At 46.1% G+C, this 24,239-nt stretch overlaps 5 protein-coding genes across 5 annotated transcripts; all 5 read left to right on the top strand.

Moving 5' to 3' along the window:
• Positions 1 to 1,674: 1,674 nt before the first annotated feature.
• F4817DRAFT_156855 (uncharacterized protein) lies at positions 1,675 to 2,234 on the top strand. The gene has a single exon (XM_049298041.1). The coding sequence runs from the start codon at positions 1,783 to 1,785 to the stop codon at positions 2,104 to 2,106; it is 324 nt and encodes a 107-aa protein (XP_049157786.1). The 5' UTR covers positions 1,675 to 1,782; the 3' UTR covers positions 2,107 to 2,234.
• A 5,681-nt stretch (positions 2,235 to 7,915) lies between these two features.
• Positions 7,916 to 8,267, top strand: F4817DRAFT_317208 (uncharacterized protein; the record flags this gene model as incomplete). Its single annotated transcript, XM_049300775.1, has 2 exons — positions 7,916 to 7,965; positions 8,066 to 8,267. 2 exons carry the CDS (start codon positions 7,916 to 7,918, stop codon positions 8,265 to 8,267), a joined length of 252 nt encoding a protein of 83 aa, XP_049157785.1.
• A 2,364-nt stretch (positions 8,268 to 10,631) lies between these two features.
• On the top strand, positions 10,632 to 11,450 carry F4817DRAFT_341744 (uncharacterized protein). The gene is made up of 2 exons (XM_049303799.1): positions 10,632 to 11,232; positions 11,329 to 11,450. The coding sequence occupies exon 1, from the start codon at positions 10,864 to 10,866 to the stop codon at positions 11,122 to 11,124; it is 261 nt and encodes an 86-aa protein (XP_049157784.1). The 5' UTR covers positions 10,632 to 10,863; the 3' UTR covers positions 11,125 to 11,232; positions 11,329 to 11,450.
• Positions 11,451 to 12,305: 855 nt separating this feature from the next.
• Positions 12,306 to 13,626, top strand: F4817DRAFT_341743 (MRP-L47-domain-containing protein). The gene is made up of 2 exons (XM_049303798.1): positions 12,306 to 12,943; positions 13,007 to 13,626. Exons 1-2 carry the CDS (start codon positions 12,413 to 12,415, stop codon positions 13,313 to 13,315), a joined length of 840 nt encoding a protein of 279 aa, XP_049157783.1. The 5' UTR covers positions 12,306 to 12,412; the 3' UTR covers positions 13,316 to 13,626.
• A 110-nt stretch (positions 13,627 to 13,736) lies between these two features.
• Positions 13,737 to 16,284, top strand: F4817DRAFT_341741 (rab GTPase activator). Its single transcript, XM_049303797.1, has 8 exons — positions 13,737 to 14,063; positions 14,185 to 14,209; positions 14,272 to 14,331; positions 14,413 to 14,440; positions 14,516 to 14,861; positions 14,923 to 15,465; positions 15,521 to 15,675; positions 15,742 to 16,284. Exons 1-8 carry the CDS (start codon positions 14,018 to 14,020, stop codon positions 15,928 to 15,930), a joined length of 1,392 nt encoding a protein of 463 aa, XP_049157782.1. The 5' UTR covers positions 13,737 to 14,017; the 3' UTR covers positions 15,931 to 16,284.
• The last annotated feature ends 7,955 nt before the right edge of the window (positions 16,285 to 24,239 follow it).

Here is a 24,239-nt window from a genome sequence, read left to right as displayed (position 1 = left end):
AGTGGGTTTGAGTGCCGAGAAGAACCGTTTAGTCGGTTGGTGGGTAGTGGATGTAGTGAATTGGCGGCGGACAAGTGGATGCCGTGATGAATGGATGACGGTGACTCGTCGAGATTTTGATGCATGCAAACTGCAAGTCAAATTTCAAAGTGGGTGGTGTCAAGTCTGGGTTTGGGGGGGGTATTTTTTTGGTGTGGAAAAGGGAAAAAATGGTATAAAATAGGTAAATAAAAATCAAACGGGAAAAAACCGGTGGATGCGACAGGCGCAGGAGCGGGTATTGTAGATAGATGAGATGAGGGTACCTTTAGCTGATATTGCTGATGTATGTATGGTAATGGTAAGTTTCAAGGCTAAAGCGTGGCAAGAATAGAAATTTTCCTTCTTAAGGGAATTCTTTCCTTTTTAATCAGGAAAGGGGCGTGCGTTCCGGTAACGCGTCGGACAATGATAAGTGAGGAAAAAAAATTTATATAAAAAAAAATAAAAAAAATAAGAGGAAGGCGGGAAAAAAAACCGAACAGGATAACAGGATAAGAGACACACACTCACAACAAGCTTGAGATCCACCGCAAGGTACTAAATTCAGAGTTGCTTTGCCCCTCTTAAGACTTTTTGCACGTGGACAAGAGTTGGTTTATAACTTTTTTCTTCTTTCCCTTCCTACAAGCGGTCAAGAGAGATGAAGGATGAGTTCGCGGAGATTCCTGTCAATGGACGAGAAGCCAATTACGAATCGAGTATGGCGTCTTTTTGTTTCGTCAGTAAGGATGAGAAGTAGAAATTGGTGAGGTAGAGAGAAGACAGGAAAAGGGGAGAAAAGAGAAATGTTCGAGAGACTAAGGGCGAGGTTGGAAAGTAAATACCAAGTTTAGAAGAGCGGGAGGAGGAAAGAAATTCAAACGATCAAATCATTTCATCAATTCCTAGAAAATCAATCAGTAGGTAGAAATATCGTTCGTCGCGACATGAGCGAGTCGGTTCCTTGAACACGCAGGAGTCAGGGCATGTATTGTATGTAAGTAGAAAACAGGAGGTACATGTACAAACTGTACAAACTGTACAAACGAGGTCTACATATGCCTTAAGTGAGAAGAAAATGAGGAGCAAAGTGCATGAGTATTCACATATACGGTATTGCTAAGGGAGTCAGGGGTATGGCGGTGCCTAGGGTATTAGTACCGCAAGGGGTTAGACACGTCCGCTAGATACGCGTGCTACGTAGCTGTTGGCTAGCCGCTAGCCACCAAGGGTTCTACATACTACCTAGTTAGTGTACATAGGTATGCAGTAACCAGCACGGACCTTACCAGGGGGGGGGGCATTGAGAAAATGATTTGTGGCAGGCAAAGAAACAAATCCCAAGTCACAGTAAGTACCCACCTAGGCTACGTATGTACCTTAGGTATTAACCAAGCTGCACGTCTACCTTACGGATCTAGGGTAATGAACTTTCTAGACTTGGATCTTCGACGTGTACATACTATGTTCGTACGAGACTTGCCTACCGGACCTAACAATACCTGCATTCGTACATACCGCGTACATATCCGCATACTATGTGCATTCGAAAATGTTCGTGCGTACATAGAGGGAAGGTAAAAAGTACATACCTAAGGTAAGGTACATGTGTAGCGTATGTTATGTTATGTAGTTGCTATTACTATTGATGTAGGTGAGGCAGGTAGGTAAAGGTTGGTAGAGACTGGATGTATGTAGTCTGGAAGGAGGGGAGAGAGAGAGAGAGAGAAAGCACGATTGTATGGTTGTACGAAGTATTGGATGCGCTTAATTAGGATTGAGTCTACTTACATGCTACTTACATGCTTATTATGTAGTGTCTCCTCCAATGTGTGCCCCCCTACATTATGTATTTCTCCCTCTAGTTACATACCTAGACCTACCTCACATGCTTTCAAAGCTACCTACATACCTACACCTACATACATGATACATACTTTCACCACCTCGCAGCGAGCATCGTCAACTAAGACGCTGTACCCTCGATTCGGAAGCCTGGCCAATTGGTTCCCTTTTCAGCCAGGCAGAATATCCAGTTCTCATAGGACCGCTTCTCGTTGCCGCCTTAAGCCACATCACACCTAGCATGGCTTAATTATTGCTTTGATCATTGATCGCCTCTACCTACTTGGGATAATCAGATGCGAGAGAATCGCTCGTGTTGAGAAGGGCGTACAGTTGCACGACACGACACGTCGTGTTTGCTACCGTACGCAGTAGGGGGGAGTGTATGGTATTGGTATTGGTATTGGCATTGGTATAGCGAGATATAGTGAGGTAGATGGATATGAAAGCTCTGGTTGGATACCTACGAGTTGGAATATACTAAGTAGCTTCGTTCTAGTCGACTTCGACAACGCCTCTGGTAACGTGGGACGTGTGGTATACTATGTATGATTTAATCTTTTTTTTCCACCTACAATACGTACGTATGTACTTTGGCTTTAGATAGAATATAATACTCGACATATGATGTAGTAGATAGATAGTAGATAATAAATAGTAGTAGTAAATGGTAATATCCTAATTCCCTCCCACACCCCCCATTGGCAACTAATCCATGAACCTCGAACCATGGAAGCGTGAACACCATTCCGCTACTACCGTAGCAGTGCCGTAATATCCATCGTAGACATTTCTCCCGTGCATTCGTGCATTGATAGATTCAGAGATGGACAGAATAAAATAAAAAAGAGGTATGTAATTGCAATCACACCTGATGCGCAAACCATGCATGTTCTTGGAACACAAGACGGTTAGTTCCGATAGCATCGTCGCCCTTTCGCCCTATCCGTTTGTTGTCATTTTATGGTCACTTGATACTCTATCGCGAACGATTTGTTAACTTCCCGTCCCTACGTTCCTACTAGGTATCCCTCACAAATCATACGATGAAATATCGTAATTCAAAACTACAATGCGTATTATCTACTATGTAATAGTCCAATTGGACACGAGCCTCAAACTCAGCCGTCAATGCATCTACTGATTTGTTGGCATACATGCGCCTAGTCCAGGACTGTACCTATCCATTGGGCGATCGTTTGTGGTGGCCGGCAGGAATAGCCAATCCAAGAGAAACGGTACTGTTCTCCCGGCTGGGATACGTCCCCGATGATCCATTCTACCGTACTCGTAATACGATACGATACCTTTTCGATTACTAAAAGGGAACAAATATCTATCTCGTTGCACTTTAGATCCTACGTAATAGTTTTAGTTTTATGTTTTTTTATCGTTGTCTGATCCTGTGCTCCTATTTTTGCTAGGGATACTACATATTGTCAACGGGAGACACGATTTAGAACTTCAAAGAACGAGAGAGCACTAAAGTCTTAATAATAGTATCATTTCACATGCACTTCGTATGCTCCTGCGAGTCTACCTCCAACGCATATACAAATACATATCTGCCGTGCTATACCCGATGTGCGCGACTCAAGCGGACTACATAGGACTACGACTGAATCAGGCGAAGCTGCCCAGGGAGTTGGGCTTCAAACTGTAATGCATGATTGCGTCGAACAGCTTGATGCATGAAAACGTGCAGACACCGCGTTCTTCCCTATAGGGTACCAGTTTGTCAAATCGAAGTATTCGTATAAAATGTTCCTAAGATGTAGTATCGTGAGATTAGTCGAGTCGAATCGAACCAAACCTAACAAGCGAGTGGTGCTTAATGCATCGTTGCTTTCCCGAAGTCGTAGTTTAAAATTTTCACGTCTTAAGCCATTGGAAGGACTAATCTCCTATGTCATGAAGTCTATTAAGTCTAGACTTATGTGAACAATATAGCCGCCGTAGCAGATTTATCGCCCTGAAAAATGATACTGGAAAGGGATATTGGGGCTGTCTCGATTCTTCGCCATGACAGTGTCTTGAAAGGGAAAAAGAGGGCTCTACTGGACCGCTCTCTATTGCCGAACGCTAACTACAATGACGAGACGGTGGAGTCTTTTTTTTTTCTACCTTGCTCACGCGCGACTGGGATCTAAGATGTAACAGACAGTGTTGATCCATGGACTGTTGCAAACTTTGTGAGTCTCTGAAAATACACATGTATATGATGGTAGTAACACTGTGAAGGGCCATGGCATAAGAGTATCGTTATCGTGAGCAGCACTGAGTACATTTACAAACCTTATGACGGTCTTCAGTAGACTCTGATCGGGAGCTGAATCTATTCATTGATCATAGCCACAAAGCCCGCACCGAGCACTACGAATTATAGACTAACACCGATTCGTGAACCAGATACGCGAGGAAAAAAGTAGTAGGCCTACCGAGTCAAGCGAAACGGGCCTAAAACCATTCGACGGCTTCCTAGTCTGATCCATGATGAGCCCCTAGTCTCGCCAAGCTAGTTCGGTAATTGTTGATTGACTCTAAGTCGATAGGAAGAGATGCCGAGATCACCGCTGTAAAGGGTACAATTACCTAACCCGAAGGGACTGGAGTCATTTACCAGAACTCAGCACGAAGCTTAGACTTTGGCACTGTTTGTATCCCTTAAGCAGGGTGAAATATTGCTTCTCACTCCCTACTCGAGCATGACAATAGAAAGCAAGTTGACAATATCACAAACAAGCCTAGGCAGAACCGTCGGTCTAGCATATGGGAATATCTACTTCCGATGTTCGCAGTTCTAAGTTTGTTGAGGCTTTCTTTCTCACCTAGGTAGGTAATACAACAGCAGCCCATTAATAGCAATTACATTATAAACCCGGAGAAGAATTTTCACCAAGCTTGCTAGACAATTATATGAGATTTTCAAACTACATAAGCTAGCAAGCAACAAAGCAGCCTTCATCATCATTGGCGCTGTCGCGTTCCGAGGACAGAGATTCGGAACGTAGGCGATCTGCTAATGCTGGTGCTGAGTGGATAGCGAGACCTGAACTGCTGAGCTCTCATCCATGGCGATGCTGCAAAGCTAGGAGGGTGGAGCTTCGTGGGAGTCTGATGTCGTATGTAGTTGGGTCCTTGGAGACGATCCTGGGAAATCTCCAGGAAAAGCCCCATACAAAACCGTAGAAATCCATCCACCACATCTTCTGTCAACCATTGCTGCGGGTTTTGTGCGACGTAGAGTGGACACCTCAGCTTCAGCCTCCAAAAGGTGGGCAGATCTGAATATGCGCGACATGGCCCGAATCTCAGTCGAATTAATCAAGACGGCACGCGTACGGGACCCAGCTTGTGTAACTGCAAAGCTCCATTTTAAAAGGGCCATTGTGTCTCCAGTCCTTCCATAACCCTTCTATGACGGGGGCTTGGTGTTTTCTTTTTTTCCCCTTTTTTTCCTTTGACGGAGAGGGGTTAAGGTAAGGGACACTAACACACCATGGTCAGCAAGGTCAAGGCACTGAACGACTTATCTTCATCAAGATGCTGTAGGTTTTCCCTAGATGGCGGGAGTCCCACCTCCCACATGGCATTTTGTCATCTGGCATCACTTATATAGGTGTGTATGTACGTACTAGTCAGTTAATATTGAAGTTAAGCGTCTATATAATATCTAAATAGTAAAGATAAGACGAGAAGCAGAATGCGTAGCCTCGCTTCCACCTGAAAGAATAGTCATCTATTTGTTAAGCATCACCAACTTCCAAATTTTATAGGTCTATCACTGTTTAGATGAGGGCTTTTATATCCTTGGCGACCGGTTTTGGAACCCTGCCATACATAGTGCAGGATCGAAAAAGGACATTCCGATTCTGTGGCAGGGATAGGCGGCTGAGAGGGGTTTTTCTGTTAATAATGAATCGCATCTCGTAGGAAGCACGTAAACAAGATAGGCATCGTGTATGTATACTGCTAGTCTAGCATTATGAACTTCTCTTATTACTTCCGGCCGATTCCATACAACCTTACCTCAGACTATTTACCTACCTATGTACCTAGGTAGGCGTGTACAATACGATGTTGTGTACGTATGTGTATGTGTTGATCGTAACACATACACACGTACAAACCTCCTAAACCGCACACACACACATAGTATTTACTTTAGAGCAGAGTCAAGTATTCGAGTATGGATGGTATAGCAAACGACTAGGGGCGTCATCATTACATATTTGGGTATCTTCTAAGCTCGATAGTTCGCCTACGTCTCCAGCAGGTTGTGGTCGAAACTAGATGAAAACACGAGAAGTTGTTGGGGAATGACTTGCTTCGGAGACGTAACGTTCGAGTGCAGACGATATCAATATCAACTGATCATTCGCAGACCCTTTTACGTATGTCTTCAATGGTATCTGGTATATCAATCTGTACTCCATCTGTATGAGAGAGTAGTAGGTAAGATATGTACTATACTCGCTCGCCAGGGGGTGCTACATACAAATATAGGGTAGGTACTGCTACAAGATACACACTCACCCTCCGCCCGTTCATCATTGGTGGACTTGGAGACGCAACCCATGTCGCAAGGAGGTCCCTGCACACAGCCGGGTATCCGCCGGACCAGTCAAGCCGCAAGAGTGACGAAGTTGACGCTCCCGAAGAAAAAAAATTCGAGACGGGCCGTGAGAACTTCAAAACCGTCTCTTTCGGTCAGCAGGCATTACGCGGTCAATAAGAGGCAAATTCGGTCGGAAGACAAATAAAGAAGGCGGTTATGTAAGTTTTCGCTATGTCCTACGTAGGCCAGAAAGGGGGCTGTTGAATCGGATATTATTCATCAGCGTCCATCAGCGTCCTGCTGACCTCACATACATATTACCAGGTAGGTAGGTAGTTCTTATTCAGATTCTCATCATCATTATTGTCATTCATCATCTAGCCAACCCTTATCAACCCGTGGTGCTTCGTTATGTACCATCGAAGGTGAGCGAGGACATGGGACATGTACATTGCATTTGTAGATACATAAATGTAGATACATCCATATGTAAGTCTGGTCAAGTACCTAGATACTTTGGCGATCATCTCTTGGATTTATTTGCAATTATCCGGACGTAGCTATGCACCAATCCAGGTGCGGTCAAGGAAATCCGTGGCTAGTAGACAAGGGTGCGTTCAGGGTATGCTACCCCTTTTGGTTTAACGTCCTCCCGTCCGACTTTTGTATTAGTCCAACCATTCCCAATTCCCCAATTCCTTGCCTCTCCTGTTTTGGCGGTCAGTGCCTGTCAGGTTTATTAGCATGATTCTTGCATCATCGCCAACCGCCCTGGCCGAGCTTGCACCGAAATCTTATCCTATCATACCGAATTCAGGAACCCTTTGCCCCCCCATCTTCGTATGCGAGGTTTTTCATGACCGTATGACCATGCAATCGTCTCTTCAATAAATGTGGTAATCATGCCAAAGACGAGACGATATTTCAAGTGCCGATACCGCCGCTGTTACGCATGGTAATTTTTCCAAGCTCGACCGCAACATCGTGACCCCCATTGAGAAGGGGGAGTTGGAGTGACAAGGGACCATGGAAGCTCCCAAGTTTTCCCAAGCCAAAATAACTCCCCGCGACGGGGACGGGTCCCGGGGAAGCATAGCCCAAAAACTCTAAGGAAAACCCATACGGGCATTATTTTATTTAGGAGACTTGTCTCATTGCGAATTCTACAATACGTATATACGAATCCCCTAATCCCCTTAGTGACGCGGTTACAGGCTATTGCAAATAACGCTTAACTCCCGAGACAGGGCTGGCACGAACCATGACGAATACGTGTTATCGTATGTACATGCGTGTATACGTGGGATAGTAAAATGTATGTATGATAGGTATGTGTGTAGTATGTAACGAGATGTGATGTAAGTACGCTGTGCCGCCGGCAATGATTCCCCCACCGCCACACCCAACGATCATTATATAAAGTTGCTGGATGGCGCGCTTGCGGGCGAGGCGCGCATCTACTGCTTCCGAAATTCATAGAACAGGATCCAGATGCCAGCTTCCCCCGGTCCTATCATGCGAAGACCGCCCATGAGATCCTCGTTCCGCAGCGACTCAGACCAAAGTGTTCATACATCATACATTAACTACCATATCACATAACAGCATAGTTAGTAACTAATCCAATATTGCGGACAACAGGAACTTTGAAGCATTAACGATTGCACGCATGGTTCTGGCACTGGTTCCCCCAACGTGGACGGTTACACCAGTTGCGACAACAGGGCAAGCATCAGCTGGTTTCGCCCTAGGGTCTGATGGTCGTGCCCGGGGATGGCCTGTCTCGAGTCCTGAAGAAAACGTCCGGGCTTCCGATAAGGGCAATCCGCAGGGGAACAACTGATGAAGATCTTATGAGCTGCCCATCCTGATAGGCTTCTATCAGCCGAGTTTCCAAACTAGACAAGGTTTACTTGAAATACCGTGCATTAAGAAAAGTTATGCATTCGGCATGGAAAGGATCAACGCCTAGGATAGCGGCCTTGACGCATTTTCATCTACACGCAGAAGAATCACTCACGATGCTTGCATCCACGTAATACGGCTTCTCCAAAGACTTATGGCTTTAACTTTGAACGCTTCGAGCCAGTATTATTCCACCATCCAAGGTTAGCAATACAATACCATCATGTATTAGTTAAGTCGCTTATTTCAGCAATCGAATTACTCATCAAATTTTATACATTTATGACTTAGACGAGCTGTGCCTTAGAGGATTCTCGGCTATGGCTATGGGTTTCATACTTGTTTATTTCGAGATGATCTAGCGCTCAAAGTCTTTCTTCCCCCGCAGCCCGTTGGGCAGGCCACACGAAGCATTGGCTCTCGTTGGTACGCAGTGCAATCGGAAGCTGTCTAGAAATGAGCAAAAAGAGGTCAATCTCATGTGGGAGGAGTAAATCCCGAAGTCTCCGGGATTTGTTCGAGTCATGTTACTCGTAGCTACTACAAATGGGAGGAAAGGTAGTGCGGGCAGATCAAAGTCGTCTTCTGCATCTAGACCTGTCTAGACTCGGTGATGCACGTTGGCTGCCCGTACGCCTACCATTCGATATGCTGAGTGGTGAAGACATTCCGCATCCCGTACTTGATATTACAAAACTCGGGTTTAACGGTATGTAATCACGAAATGATCGTCTTCTATGTATCAACTACATAGAAGCTGTGGGAACCCCCGCCAGGAGAAGCAAGCCATCACGATCGTCCCGAACACGGCTAGTTCATAACGCAGGCAACATAGTGTACACCCGTCGGAATCTATCTGACGAAGCACTTAGTTAGATAGCTTGACGATAGCTTCCGCTAACTCCGGTGGAGGAATTCGGTAAACACTGCGTGTAGATTCTGAGCTTCGATACACCGTCTAGACGGCAAACGCTGTTTAGATAATACGCTAACGCTCTATATATTCTTTTGTAGGATAGCCTGATACCGTAGTAAAATTTAAATATATTAAAGCCTGCCCTTTCCCCTATCTAAATAAGCGTAATTTAAAATACCTACTGCTAGTTTCAGCTGCGTTATTCCAGCGCCTCTATTATTCTATCGAGTCGAGCGTCACGATTTCCGTAAAACTAATTACATCCAACGAATATAACTAGCCTACAGCTTGGATATAGAACGAGGCATACGCAATATAGTGATGAGATACTTGCGTATCGAATTAAGGACGACGTGAAAGAAATGCTACCAGTCAAATAATAGCTAGAAAACAGTCCCTAGCAGTTATTGTAGATCAAAATACGACTTATATGATCATGACAATAGTATATGTCCTAAAAGGGTGTTTTGGCTGACGCCCTATCAATACTTCATTTTGCATGAATATTTACAACCCGAGAGATTCTACCAAGGCCGGGCAAAGGATCTACATACGAAAATGCTAGCTAGATAGGAAAGAAGCGCGATATCCAGATCCTTGTTTTCGACAGCCATAATAGCGTTGCCCATTCCGACCCCAAATCTCGGCATCAACCAGTATGAACCTGCAGGTTCTGCGCTACCACGTAGCATTATAATAGATAGTACTATGTAGAGTGAGGCGTCTTGACCAGGCTAATCGCTAACCGAAATCGCCAAGCTAGACATGCCTTAAGGTAGGTAGTATATTGGATTTTTCTCAACATAGGAGTGCTTAGTCCGTCCTAGTGCCGGCGCTTCTAACGTAGTCTAGGTCGGGATGGTGTCTACTTTCCACCGTGCCAGCTTACGTACCAGATGAAATATCGAGAAAGTTATTGGATGGCACTTCTTACCGCCATCGAATAGCTCAATTTGTCTTACGAGAATTTTTGAGGCTGGGACTATGTACGGCTGGACTATTCGCCATTACACCGAGCCTACAGTAGGGACGGTTGTAAGCTCGGTGAAGGCTAGGAGAATTCAGACGTCGTGGTGGGTCTCTTCTCCTGCTACCTACATGGAACATCCTCGTTGCGAAATACGGACTACTGTTTCTAAGACGTTGCCCTTTTTCTGGGTACGTATTGGCCTGTAGTTACAATGCGTGTGTAATATTCGAGATAGACAATAGAGCAAACGTATGACGATAGAATCATCCGGTTATATTGTGTCTTTTGCGTGTTATAATATCTATGTAGGTAGGTAGGTATGAAATATAGGTAGTTTGTATTTGGCATCAGAGCGAGCGCTATCCGAGTTGAGAAAGGTGTCCCGGCTAAGCACGTCCGCGCTACTTGCAAGTTCAGGGGTTTCCTCTTACAAACCTATATGGGAAAATTCATTGCAAAGAAATACAATAATAAGGGGTTTAGGCGAGGCTCGAGAGTTGCATCACCATCAAAGTATTCCGAGTAACGCTCGTGACGGTTGTGATAGTCCTCGTCGACGACCCCTATCTCTATCCAAGCAACTGTCGTAGTGTAGGTCTTCATCCGCTCCTAAAGTCCCCCCACACGAAGCCCCATGGATATGGAGTCATGCCCATTCCCCAGAAGCTGGCAATAGTCATGGCTGTAGCATGTCTCCAGTGTTCCATTGCTCCATATAACCGCCGCCGTGAGCTTGACTTTTGGAGAAAGCGGGATCTAAAGACAGAGCCTCAACTCGCTGCCGAGATCGTATCCACTACCCAGAGCTTATTATCAGCAGAACCTCATTTCTTGCCGCGTCGACTTTTGCCGTTTTGGCCTTTCGTTATGACGATAACGACGTCCTTTCTAATTTCCTGTCTTCGATAACTCCTTCGTCCCCTTTTCAAGACGCGTATACGACCACGAGATTGCTTTCTTCTCTCACGATGACTTCTAATAATTCCTTCAATTCGTCGATACGAACCTTCAAAGACGGTACGTCAAAGCTTCTATTGTCTCCTACAAATATAAAAAAAACAGTAATACAATAAGAATGCAATTTCTCTTTTAGTTAAACAAGTCTCTCCATAGAAAGTAAACATAGGCCCCTTCTATAACGACTTACGAATACACAAGCTTCGACAATTATCCTAGAACCGACCGCAAGCTAGAACGACACCTACTTCCTCGTATCAATCCAAGCCCGAAGTACCTAGGTTATAATAAAGTTTGATTTTCATACGTTCTGTGCTGAAAAGCAAAACATTTACATTGTAGATCCCAGTCTTATTGATTGGACGAACGAATGATTTCCAAGAAAAGAAAAGACAAGATATAGGGATACTTGATAATTCTAGGGGCGTACACGTAGAGCAGAGTCAAATATCGGAGTATACAATTGCAACATGTCTGTGTTTACTACTTGGCCACTGCACAAGGAAAGACAGTCTCGAATACTGCTATAGAAGGGGAATCGGACTGATATCCTGCCCCAGTAGTCCAGCCCAACCCAACTCTGCCCAATGTACCTCATTGGGTATAATAGAGTATTAAACATGCTAGGGAAAAGCTTAAGCAAACCTACGATATTACTTTTGTGACGAGTCACAGATTTAATCAACAATACCAAGACACGATGAAAAGGTTTGCTACTAGTTCAACACTACCTATCAAATATCAAACACTGTCTAAGCCTGACAATCAGACAAAATTTTGTCTGATACCGTACAGTTACGAGCAAACATTGGTCTATTTCGTAGTTTTCTACCGTGACAGTACTGCGCCCTTTCAACAACGACTCTTTTTTTATCTCGTACCTAAGTCAACTTCTTCACGTCGCGTCTCAGCTTCACTGACTGATCGTATAATGAAATTATCTTGTCAACTTGCATATTTGAAATAGTAATCGTGTATATACAATAATCCATGATAGATGCGTCAAGCCACAACTCTGGTGGGTCAGGATATTGACTTATGTAAGTAGGGTAATTACCTAATATAATTACCTAATATAAGATGCCCACTGATAGCTTATCGGATTAACCTCGACAACATCGGATTAACCCAAAAATTCAATCCCGTCACAGTCAAAGATCACATTAATACATATCGCATACCTACTGGGATATCGATATCCCACTTGTACGGCATTCCCGAGGTACGAGGTAGTGAATTCATGGCGACAACTACCTCCGTCCGGCCTGCAATTGGCCGGATAATAAGCGCTGCTGGGAACCAACATGTCGCGAACCCATCCTTTCTGAGCGTGCTCTTAATAAGAGCTGCGACTCAAAGTTGCCCGTTCTCCTCGACCCCAGACCGAAGTATGCGCCGGGCGCGCCGCGACAACAACAAGCAGCGTGGGCTGAGCAGCATATACCGGTCTGGTCCGCGGTTTCGGATGAACATCGACAAGGATCAGGTACCGAAACCGGTAGATTTCAAGCCGGATATTAAGGTCGACCCGAACCACGGGCTGTGGGAGTTTTTTTACTCCAAGGAGAAGCTCCTGCTTACGCCCGACGAGGATTCCGAGCACGGGCGCGGGTGGACCGTTGAGGAGCTGCGGCATAAAAGCTGGGAGGACCTGCACAAGCTCTGGTGGGTTTGCGTCAAGGAACAAAACCGCATTGCTACGGCGCGGAAGGAGAAGGCCCGGCTAAAGCTTAAGAACGGAGCGGAATTCATGGAGGAAAGGCTATTAGAGGTAAGAACCTACGTCTAGGATCTATGACCCGTGCTGGCACTAACCTATATGTGCAATACATAGGTCCGCAAGACTATGAAGTCGATCAAGCACGCGTTGACAGAACGATACTACGTATGGGAGGACGCGAGGAAGCTAGCCGAGACAGACCCAGAAATCGATCTTGCCAACACGAACCGCCCTTATACTCCGAGTTCGTATTTTGACGAAGACGTGAAGGAGGCGGAACCAGTAGAGGAGCAAAAGGAGGTGCAACAAGAGGCATCGTCAGAACAACAGGAGGGATCAGAAAAGTCGGCGGCTGAAAATGTTGACCCGTCTACGCTCCCGCCTAGTGCTACAGAGCCTCAACAGCCCTCGACGAGAGCATGAGCTTACGAGCATATGTATTGATATAGAGTATAAGCTCCGAGAATGGAGCATGTAAATATGTTACATTAAGCCAAAAGCCAAAAGGGTTGCGAGATCCCTTGAGATCTGAATTGTGAATCTAGGAGGTACCTTAGTGCCCAAGCTTGGGTTACATAACTTGTAACTCATATTTGATGATTTGACATAACTGCTGAGCGTATAAAGAGTACCTAACCTAAGATATTTATTTTGGGTTAGGTATATTAATGCAGTGACGGCGGTAATTATAGCAAATATAGGCAATCAATAGTGCGTAATACCCTGTAGTAGATAATAAAAGGTAAAAGGGATAAGGCAAAGTTTAGAAAAAAGGGGGGGTTGCTTTAGGTACTATTTAGGTACTAAGCCAAGCGCGGGGTTGGTGTTAATTAGAGCTGATTGGCGGCAGCTCCCTTTAGAGGGGTTCAGTCTAGTGGTGTCTAGTGGTCCAGTGGTTCAGTTCCATTGATACTCGAGCTTCAGAACCATAAACGAACCAGCAAAGCTACTTTTGTATCCACCACAACAACCTTCCTCTCACCGATACTTGTTTTCTCCTTCTCCTAAACACATCCTTCTTCGTTTGGCCTGGAGTCAACAACATATCTCTCTAATCTACTTTAACGATTTAAGACTCGGACTCTTACTTAATACCATATAGATATATCGCACCACGGAAACACCATGGACGAGATCGCAAAGGAGTACGATGTCATCGTTTTGGGCACCGGTAAGTTTCCTTTGGGCCCCGCATTCCCTACTTGAACTTCGTCTGTCTGCTACAGCCTTGGTGGGGTTGAGCTTCGTGATGTTGAGTTATGTAGCTGGCTAACACGCATTCTCTCGCGCAGGTTTAACCGAGTGTATTCTCTCTGGGTATGGATTACATCATAGCAGCTCGCTGACACGACGTTCCGGACTGAGCTAACAACCCCAAGTGTGCTGAGTGTTAAGGGCAAGAAGGTTCTACACATCGATCGCAATGATCACTACGGAGGGTGAGTAATAAGAAGAACAACCAAACAGCATATCCTCTTATTATAATAGTCGACGTTTCGCTAACAAGTATATCCATACAGAGAGGCTGCATCCGTAAACCTCGAGACGGTACTTATTCCACTTCCCTACTCTTCAGTTTCGCCGATAATCTCGATGAACTAACACTGTCCTTTCCCACAACAGCTATTCAAGAAGTATGGCAACTTCACGAAGGGCGAGGAACCATGGAGGAAGTATGGTCGACCCAACGACTGGAACATCGACCTAGTTCCTAAGTTCCTCATGTCGTCCGGCGAGCTGACCAACATCCTCGTCTCTACCGACGTTACCCGCTACCTCGAGTTTAAGCAGGTCGCAGGCAGCTTCGTGCAGCAAGGCTCCGGAGCAAAGGCCACCGTTGCCAAGGTCCCCTCAGATGCCGCCGAGGCCCTGCGCTCTCCCCTGATGGGCATCTTCGAGAAGCGACGGATGAAGAGCTTCATAGAATGGGTCGGCACCTTCGACCTGAGTGATCCTGCCACACATAAGGGTCAGTAGTGGAAGCGACTTACAAGGTGATAAACAATAGCTGACGGTATATTTCTGGTTAGGTCTTGACATAAGCAAGTGCACGATGAAGGAGGTTTACGACAAGTTTGGCCTTGAGGCCTCTACTCGCGACTTCGTCGGCCACGCCATGGCCCTTTACCTTAACGACGAGTACAGTGATGAACCTGGCAAGGCCCCCGAGGCTATCGAGCGTATTAGGATGTACGGCAACTCGGTAGCAAGGTATGGCAAGTCGCCTTACATCTACCCCCTGTACGGTCTCGGCGAGTTGCCCCAGGGCTTCGCGCGGTTATCTGCTATCTACGGTGGTACCTACATGCTCAACACTTCGGTCAACGAAGTCGTGTACGAGGGTGGCAGGGCGACAGGTATCAAGGCTACTATGACCGGTATCGAGCCTGAGATGAAGTTCGAGACCAAGGCCAAGTTAATTCTCGGTGACCCTTCGTACTTCTCCGACAAGGTCAAGGTTGTCGGCCACGTGCTGAAGGCCATCTGCGTCTTGAAGCACCCCTTGGCTGGTACTAACGACTGCGACTCCTGCCAATTGATCATCCCCCAGTCTCAGGTTGGCCGTAAGAACGGTAAGTCTACACGCCGTAAGGATAAAACATGTGGGCCGATAGCTAACGAATCCAGATATCTACATTGCTTGCGTCTCGTCGGCACATAACGTGTGCCCTAAGGGTTACTACATCGCCATCGTTTCCACGATTGCCGAGACAACTTCCAACCACCACCTCGAGCTACAACCTGGTCTGGAGCGTCTCGGCCAGATTGAGGAGCAATTTTTGGTAAGTCGGACATTGATGTCCCCTACCCCTGTCAGTCACGTATGTTTATGCTCACCATACGTTTAGGGCCCCCCTATCCCGCTCTACGAGCCTCTCGAGGACGGCACCAAAGACAACGTCTTCATCTCCAAGAGCTACGACGCGACGTCGCACTTCGAGACGACCACGGACGACGTCAAGGACATCTACGCGCGCGCCACCGGCGAGGAGCTCAAGGTGGAAGGCCTCAGAGACCTGCAGGTCACCGAGGAGTAGACGTAGTTTTAACTAGGTAATTCGGTGAGGAGGGTTTGGGGACACTTCGATTGGTAATACTTGATGAAGAAGGGAAAAGCAAGCTAGTGGCGGAGCGTCGAGTATACAAGGCACGCATGTGTATCCAGAGCTGTGGCTAGAATACCGACCAGATGAGGGATTACATGATATTCATACATACATTCGTATATGCGTAGGAGGCTTTGCGTGCCGGATTTGAAGTCAAAGTGTAGCTCGTCGCTTTTTTATTATATTTTTCGCTCTGATTCGAAATTTGCAGAGGGGGGGGAGATAGTGTAGTGTGGTTGGTGCTTATTTGATAGACGTACGACTTCGTAAGGTCTGTTTTTTTCATATTGGCTTTTATCATGGTGCTGTGACTGTTTGTTTGTAGTAGAGGGATCGATGAGGGTTTTTTCTATGGCTGTGTTGAATTGTCTACTGCAGGGCTGGGTTACTAGGTTGTAGTCGTAGTAGCTGTTTGAAGGATGCGTTGTGGCTTGTGAGGCTACGTACCTAACTCATCTTCTGGATAGATACTGCTTCTTGTGGTTGGTAGAGGGCCGTAGGTTGGGCTCCTTGCCACCGTTATGTGGGTAGGCACATATGTCCTTAGCTGGGGAGCTAGGTAGTCGGTGTAAACGCTCTGTCTGTTTGGCAGGTTTCGGGAAGAGTTGTGATCCCCCCTTTTTTTTCTTCCTTTTTTTTTCATACTTCTAGGTAGTTTACTACTTCGTTCGGGGCTTACTGACGGGCCATAATGAGACCTACGAGACGACGCCTAGAGGTGCGGAAATATACCTACCTACCTAGGCATATAGGTAGGGAACTAGTTAGAGAGATACGAACACTTGCTTCTATAAAACTAACAATGATACTAGGTAGCTTCGGACGGAGCGCCGAACGGGTTATTCTTGGAATGGTCGGAGAGTCATTGCTATTATACTCTGTGTTATTCGAGTGTCGTACTGGTGTAGTACAGGAACGTTTAAGAAGTATCGTGATTGTAAATGGAATTCGTGGTGGCACTCTTTGGAGTGCCTAGTGCTATAATGAAGTAATCATTATAACACCGTTTAATTATACTAGATATAGATAGGTTAGGGACTTGATATCCTACTCGTTGACTACCTAGATACTACACGTTGTCGCCGGTTAGATTTAAGTCCTAGAACTGGTCACTAGGTGCCTATACTGGGCGAACATATTTGCCTAGGTACGCAACGTAAAAGTTAAATAGATGGCCTAAGATAAACATTGAGCTTAGAAATACTTAGGTAGAAGCTGAGACGTAGAACTATGCTGTTTTCACATTAGGTGCCTATTCATCGATTTCTAGACAGCTTTCTGGAACGCTAATCTATACGGCTATATCCCCAAGACCCCATTTAATTCAATTTGAGCGTCAAGAAGTCATCTTCTCCTTATATACACACCATGCCATCTCGCGTGATAATCGCTAAAGACATTTAGATAGCAGCATGGCTTAATATCTTGTTTAATTAGCCGAATAAGTGCTCTCAGCTATGTGACCTTTTTCATGGGTATAGTTCGTCTAAGGCGCTTGCTCCTCCAGATCGTCGTCTTCATCATTTCCCTTGTTTCCGGCTTCCTCGTCCGTGGAAATTACTACCTACCTGTCTTTGTTGAGATATCTTACGGATATCCGATAGCACTTGTGTTTATCGGGATAATTATTACCTGGACGATGGCTTCCTTCTCGGCTTTTAAACAGGCCGCGTGGACTTCTTTCCTCCTTATAGAGTAGGTTCATCTTCCAGGGGCTCGTCAATAGAATCTTCTAGTTCGAAAGAAGATTCCAAATTCCGGGCTAGGTATGTAGATTCTAGGGGTCTTGTATTGAGGTACTTTTTGAATGGCGTGTTCATTTGATAGTTCTCTACCTAAAGCTAGACGCTCCCCAGATGTGCTTTATAAGTTGTGTACGGTTTGGGTAACTACATAGTTATTCTACGAGCGAGGTGTGCGATTGGTCTGTTGGTTGGGTAGGTAGTATTCCCACCACACGACGCTGCTTGTGTTACATGTTACGGTACGACGTATGTATACTTGTATTGAATATCATGTAGCTTCGTAATGATTCTTCCCAGCTTAACCTGCATAGTTAAGTCTTCGTATATCCCAAACCTGCGAATATACCTTAGGTAGGCAATTTAGGACCTGATACATTCATCCAAGCTGGATGCAAGATCGCTATTAAGGACACATCATGTTACTAAGATACTATGGCTAGGGCCTACGGAGTACTGTCTGCTTGCAATATAATTTACACGAATTGTCAGTTTACTTCTCAAAACTGACATCTCCGCGCTCTAAGAGCTGCCTTCAACCCTAAGAGGAGAAGGCGAAGCAAAATGACTTAGAATATTAATTTAGCTACCGACTCACTGGGAGTTATCAAAAAATAGGAGGTCCAAGTCACCTTAAGACAGTCTAACTAGGCTCATAATTTCTTGAGCGGTAGCAGCGTAAGTTCCTCACTATTATGTTACATATTAGTTATAGCCAGTAGTGTGATACTTCCACGACCTAAACTCACATGTTTCTAGTATAAGACCTAGGTATTAACTTACCTACCATGTAACTTATAGGGATATTTTCGGATAACTAGATTAATCTCATACAGTAGAACTAGCCCAAGAGAAGGTTAAAATGGTGTAGTTATATAAGCCCATCAACACTGCTATATCCCGTATATATGGATATGGAGCGTTGACATCCTGCGCGATGAGAGCCACGCCAATATGTATATGGTATACCCCTATTCGACGCTCTGTTGGGGGTTGCTTGTGCATATCTCAAATCTTTGACAAAGAATGGCATCGAAGCTTCTCCAGGGTTAATGAGAATTTCTGTATTGTGTTAGGGATCAATCATCACTAGTTACAGTAATACATCTAAAATAGCATAGTTACACGGATCCGGTACCGCGGCTTCTACTATCTAATATACGAGGCTTAAAAGGTTCATGTGCATATGTCTCTGCTATAAGAGGTATCATTGGGAAAAGCTTCGGCGTGAGAGCCCGAGTTTCAAATGGTGCTAGCTAGTCTATAGCGAGTATGCTAAAGAGTTGGCTACGAACTCATTATGATTTGAGATAGCCCGGAGGCGAATGGTCTTGAGTAAAGCTTCTACGGTATTGACGGGACCCTTCCACTACTATGATATACACATACTTCTACAAAACCTGCCTCGAGTTCATAGATAGGTAGTCAACTGCTATGTATCTACCGAGGCACTGCCCTCCTTCAATGGTGTATGGTCTCCTGATATGCCTCTTATGCAATCATCAATGCTATTAAGGGGCCGTCAATACAAGTCTCGAGGGAGCCGGCGTAAGTAACCCGAACCAGAGGCCATTGTAGCATCGTAGAGGATCTAAATTTGGCAACCGTGATTCCAAATCTATCACCTAGATGCCTAGCCTAGGCGTGCTCGCATTGTCTCAAGACGCCGTAGTAGTAATAGTCAAGAGTAACAATAGATAGGTACGCATAAACATCCAAATCGTTAATATCCAGCCTCTCTGACCCTCTTACTCGAAAAATCTACTGGATGAACACCGCCCTCCAAGACGACCGTATGTATCGACTACCTCACAGTAAATAAACAAAGCCATCATATCCCTCGCATACATTCCTCACGCCCCATTACCTATTACCATGGTCAAGATATACTAAGGCGAAGAAGCCACACCAACACAAAGGTCCCACGGCGTCAGCGAAGAGACGAAAAATAGATGGCCCAATTAGCTGGAAAATAGAATAAAATAGCAATTTCTTAAATTACGGTGTATGATCGTGCGTGTCCGCTTGGTGAGGCGCATATTAGCGCCCCCAAGCCAGCTCCCGCTCGCAAATCATCATCGTTATTATTATTTTCCGCGTTTCAACTGCCGTAAAGTTTGCAAATCTAATCCCGTCCCGCCTTACTTAGGTACTTATTTAGAGGCGAGGCGGCATGGACAGCAACAATGCGGTTCTGCATAGCCGTGAGTAGGGAGGTAAGCAGTAGTGTCTATTCGAAGTACGGGTTAAGTCAAGTTAATCCACTTACACGACACGACACGACACGACACGACCCGTCCCTTGCATCGCCGTCATCGTAAATCCATGCGGTCCTCGGCCCCGGCGACGGAGTAAGGTAAGCACTAGACGGCAACGCTCGCGAGGCGTACTTTGGCTGGCCCTGTCCTGTCCTGGTCCCTTGCTGCTGGCCGTCGTCGCGGATGACTAAGGAAACCAACTGCCGCGTGCGAAAGCTGACAGAAAGCTGTGCTTAGTCGGAGCGGTCTTACCTTAGCAGCACGTGGCACGGCGACGATGCAATATCCGTATAAGTGTAGTGTGGTGTAGGGCTGACTGCTGACTACTATACTAGTGTACGTACATAGCTACTGGTTACTATGTATGTATGATGTATGATGTATGATGTAAGTTGTATGATCCATGATCCTCCCGCTAACGCTTGGGGTATAGAGGAGTTTAGAAACCTGTGCAACAACGGGTGCGACTGGAAGACGCGGATATCATCACTGCCCTGTCAACGACAAGGTTTCGGTCCAGGCACCGATATTCAAGACGTCGTGATTTGACCACCGGATATACAGGGACGGTCGATAGGAATCAGGTGTTGTACTAGTAGCTACGTCGCTGACATGACGAGCGATCGATCTACATGCTGTGGCTGGGGTGGGCCAGACGTATGTAGTTGTATGTATCGCTGTCCCGGGGCGAGAGCGAGCCAACGAGCTAACCGAACCGATCCCGAAACTTGATCTATTCCGAGCTCACTTGGTCTAGTCGGACATGATAATAGTAATACAACGAGGGTCAAGTCCGAGCTATGACGCAAGCATCGTGACAAAAGAGCGGGATGGCACCGCCTTTTCCATACGGTTTTAGGTGGACTACATACAGGCATCGTCGTGGGGAAATAGGAGCACGGGCATCGTAAAGGTGTGAGAACTTACCAACAGTCGCAGTAGAGTGGTAGGCAGGTATCTAGGTAGGAAGATGGATCTTCGCTTCGAATACCTACATAGACGTAACTTTGATAGTATACCTAGTCGTCTAGAACAACACCCAGAGCTCTTTTCGCTTTCGTTTACTAGGTTAAGGTAGTCTAGGTTCTCCATACGCGTTGTATGTATGTAGGTATCTGTGTATGTATGTGATGAGATACAAGATGAGCAAAGGAAAGCGATAGAAATAGAGAAAAACCCACCGTCAGCTTGAAGCACACGAAACAAGCGCGCGACAGGCACGAGCGATTGGTCAAAGCTAGCCAGGGGGGTTCGCCTCGGCTATAAAATTGCATAATGAACCTCACGATGCGATATGGACCAGAAAAGAGTAATCCATATTTACAATGTAGGTAGGTATGTAGAGAGGAAACATGACAAGGTCCAGCAAAGTACAGCGTTGTATCTTCGCGATCATGTTGTTTCGACTGCTGCCGTGCCGATTCTTGCCGTGTGTGGAAAAATGAAGCCAAATATAGAACAGAGCTGTATGCGGGTGGCAACGCTGAGGCAGTGCCACCCCCGGCCTTGAACCTTTTTTGGGGGGACACGACAAGGTCCACGCCAGGGGCCTCGACGACTACATACCTGTAGTGTACAATACATACCCTCACCGTCGTCAATTCTCCGATGCGAGAATAGATGGAGCTTCGAAACAAGTTTACTATCTAAATGGAAGGGCTCGTTCTCGCTTGTCTGCCCGCGGCATCCAGTAACCCCTGCCCCCCTGGCTGCCGAGCTATCATTGTCACGCAGTAAGCATATCCGCGTGTCAGTTAGGTCGATGGGGAACTTGCGGAGACATGTTCGTCGACAAGGTTGCTATCTATACCTGCTGCAACCAAGACGAATGTTCTGTTTCTTTTGCTTGAACAGGTAGGTATGTACGCGCACGCCACCTCCGCGATGTCCGGGGAGCTATGTGCGGTGAGTATTCTGCTGTATACCAGACGAGGGTGTTCATGCGCCCGCCGCTGTATCTATCAGATTGAAACGACCCCGGTGAAAATCTCTACTTGACATCCACGTTTCATGTTTCAACCTCGAGATCTAGGTGGGAGGGCTACAGGGTTGCCATTTTAAGTTCTGATATGGGTTGACGCCCAGCCATGAGGCGTGATGTACCCGGGGCCTTTCAGGATACGACGTATTTTTTTTTTTTTTTTTTTTTTTGATGGGATGGAGTCCGATAGAAGCGATGGCCCATGGAATTTGACTCTCATTGGACCTTTGGAGAGTGTGTGTAATGTTTTATACCTGTTTAGGGGATTATTATGCGTGTTCGTGGGTGTGGCTTCTGTTCATGATCTGACAACCCCTTGCTTATTGACACGCCTCAAGCCGCTGTACATACAGCTGACGTGTAGGTAGTAGGAAGCGGCCGGGGTGCTTGCGTTCCAGTAGCAACTGGACCCATCAACGATGAGTATGAGGCTCGGATTAGTATACATCTCAAGTTCATGATCGAAGTTTGAGCTGACAGTGACGACAGTGACGACAGTAGCGTAGTATGATATTCTCAAATAGGTCAGAGTTCGCTTCACCACTCAGTATGATCAGAGTTACAGAAGCAAATGCTGGGATTTGCGGCAGCTACAAAGGCTCCCGAGTAAGCCAATGAGAGGAACCCAATGACCCCTACACATCGAGATTACGTGTAGGCTTAATGGCGCAAGAACTAGAGCGGCACGGCATCTAGGGCGTGTGGTGTTGCCACTAGACATGAGTCTGGCTGGGAGGGGGACCGGCATATCGCCTAGGGGAGCATTAGCCTGACTGGTGGATGGTCTATCTTCTGCCAACCGGCAACCGTGTACCGGGCGTGTATTGGACAGGCGATCAGAGGCCAGATGGTCTTCTGGATCACTGATTGCACCCACACCACAGCTCCGATGTCATCTGATAGTTGCTATAGGAGGTGGCAAGCTGCCGCCAAGTTCGGTGTATATCCTCTAAGGGGTGGAACTTCGTAGGTATATGCTAAAGGGGGTCGCATACTCTATCGCCGGTATTATTTCTGTCCCAGGGCTCATTTCCTCCTTCTTCATATGTTCGGAAGTTGACAATGACTACAGACATCTTTAGGCGTTAAAGCAGGATGCTCAGTCGTCAAATTATGGCGTGGACACCTCCTATATTGTTATATTTCTTTGACAAAGCGCGGAGTAAAAAAGATAGCTTCCATGTTTTCACTCGCCGGCGGTGAGCGGCTACTAAAGGGGTCTACCGAGCCTAGGTCGAGGCGATCGGAATATGCCTAAGGGGCGACATAGATCATAATTAGAATTCGCCGAATGGACAGTTACGTCTCTAAAGTTGTTCACGAGCCGTCATAGGGTCTCATGGTGTAACCACTTACTTCGCAATGCTGGGACTGATAAATTTGATGCCATCCATGTCTGGATCCCAACAGCTCTTCATTGGTTTACTGGCATAACGGACACTAAGCTGTATGTAGAGAAGCGAGAGATAAGATGGCCATAGAGCTTAGGAAGTCGAGTAGTTGGCTAGGACGAAGGGCGGTTGGCAGTGTAGAGGTCGGTTAGCGTCACTCGATACTGAGACGTGCTCGCCTCGATGGAAAGGGCGTAGAGATTCCTGCCATGCCTGAAAAAGTCAACAAAGGAGGTATGACTGTATCTCTACCAACCAGAATTGGCCATCGCCAACGCCGATTCATGCGTATCTTCCAACCCGACCTCTTTCTATGCAGGTGAAAATTCTACAGAACTACTCTCGTGGAAGCGGATACTAAATTCAAATTTACACGCATATAAGCCACGACTCCCTTACTAGTCGTCGTGGCATATGTTGTATAATAGGGGTTACCAGCAGTAGCGCTTACAAAGACTACATAAGCATCGCTTTACTTTGCCGCCCAAGCAGGAATGGGGCTCAGCCGAAGGTGGCCGCGATGAATAGAACTGTGGCAAGGCAGCATTGTTGAATGAAGACTTTTTGACCAAACATGTTGTCTTACTAGGTCGCGCTCTGCCGTGTTGAAGCTAGATGCGCTTACGGGGTTATACTTCTAGAAGAGGCCCCCAACTCTGGGGCTCTGTGATACCATGTTCTACCTTCGCCCAATGACTTCTAACGGCGGTCTTTGGCTAGGAAACACGACGGAGCAAAATTCTTCCCTGATTATGGTATTTGAGTTTTGCATCTTACAACTAATTTCGATAAGCTGATTGTAGTCCGTGCTAGAGGACTGGGTAGGGCGGGCTAGCTAGCAGGGTAAGTTGGACGGTATGACGATGTT

Source organism: Daldinia loculata (genome assembly GCF_022478755.1).
Source record: "Daldinia loculata strain CBS 113971 unplaced genomic scaffold F4817scaffold_34, whole genome shotgun sequence".
Taxonomy (NCBI): domain Eukaryota; kingdom Fungi; phylum Ascomycota; class Sordariomycetes; order Xylariales; family Hypoxylaceae; genus Daldinia; species Daldinia loculata.
Note: the sequence above shows the minus strand (reverse complement) of the source record. Positions and strands in the feature narration are given on the sequence as shown.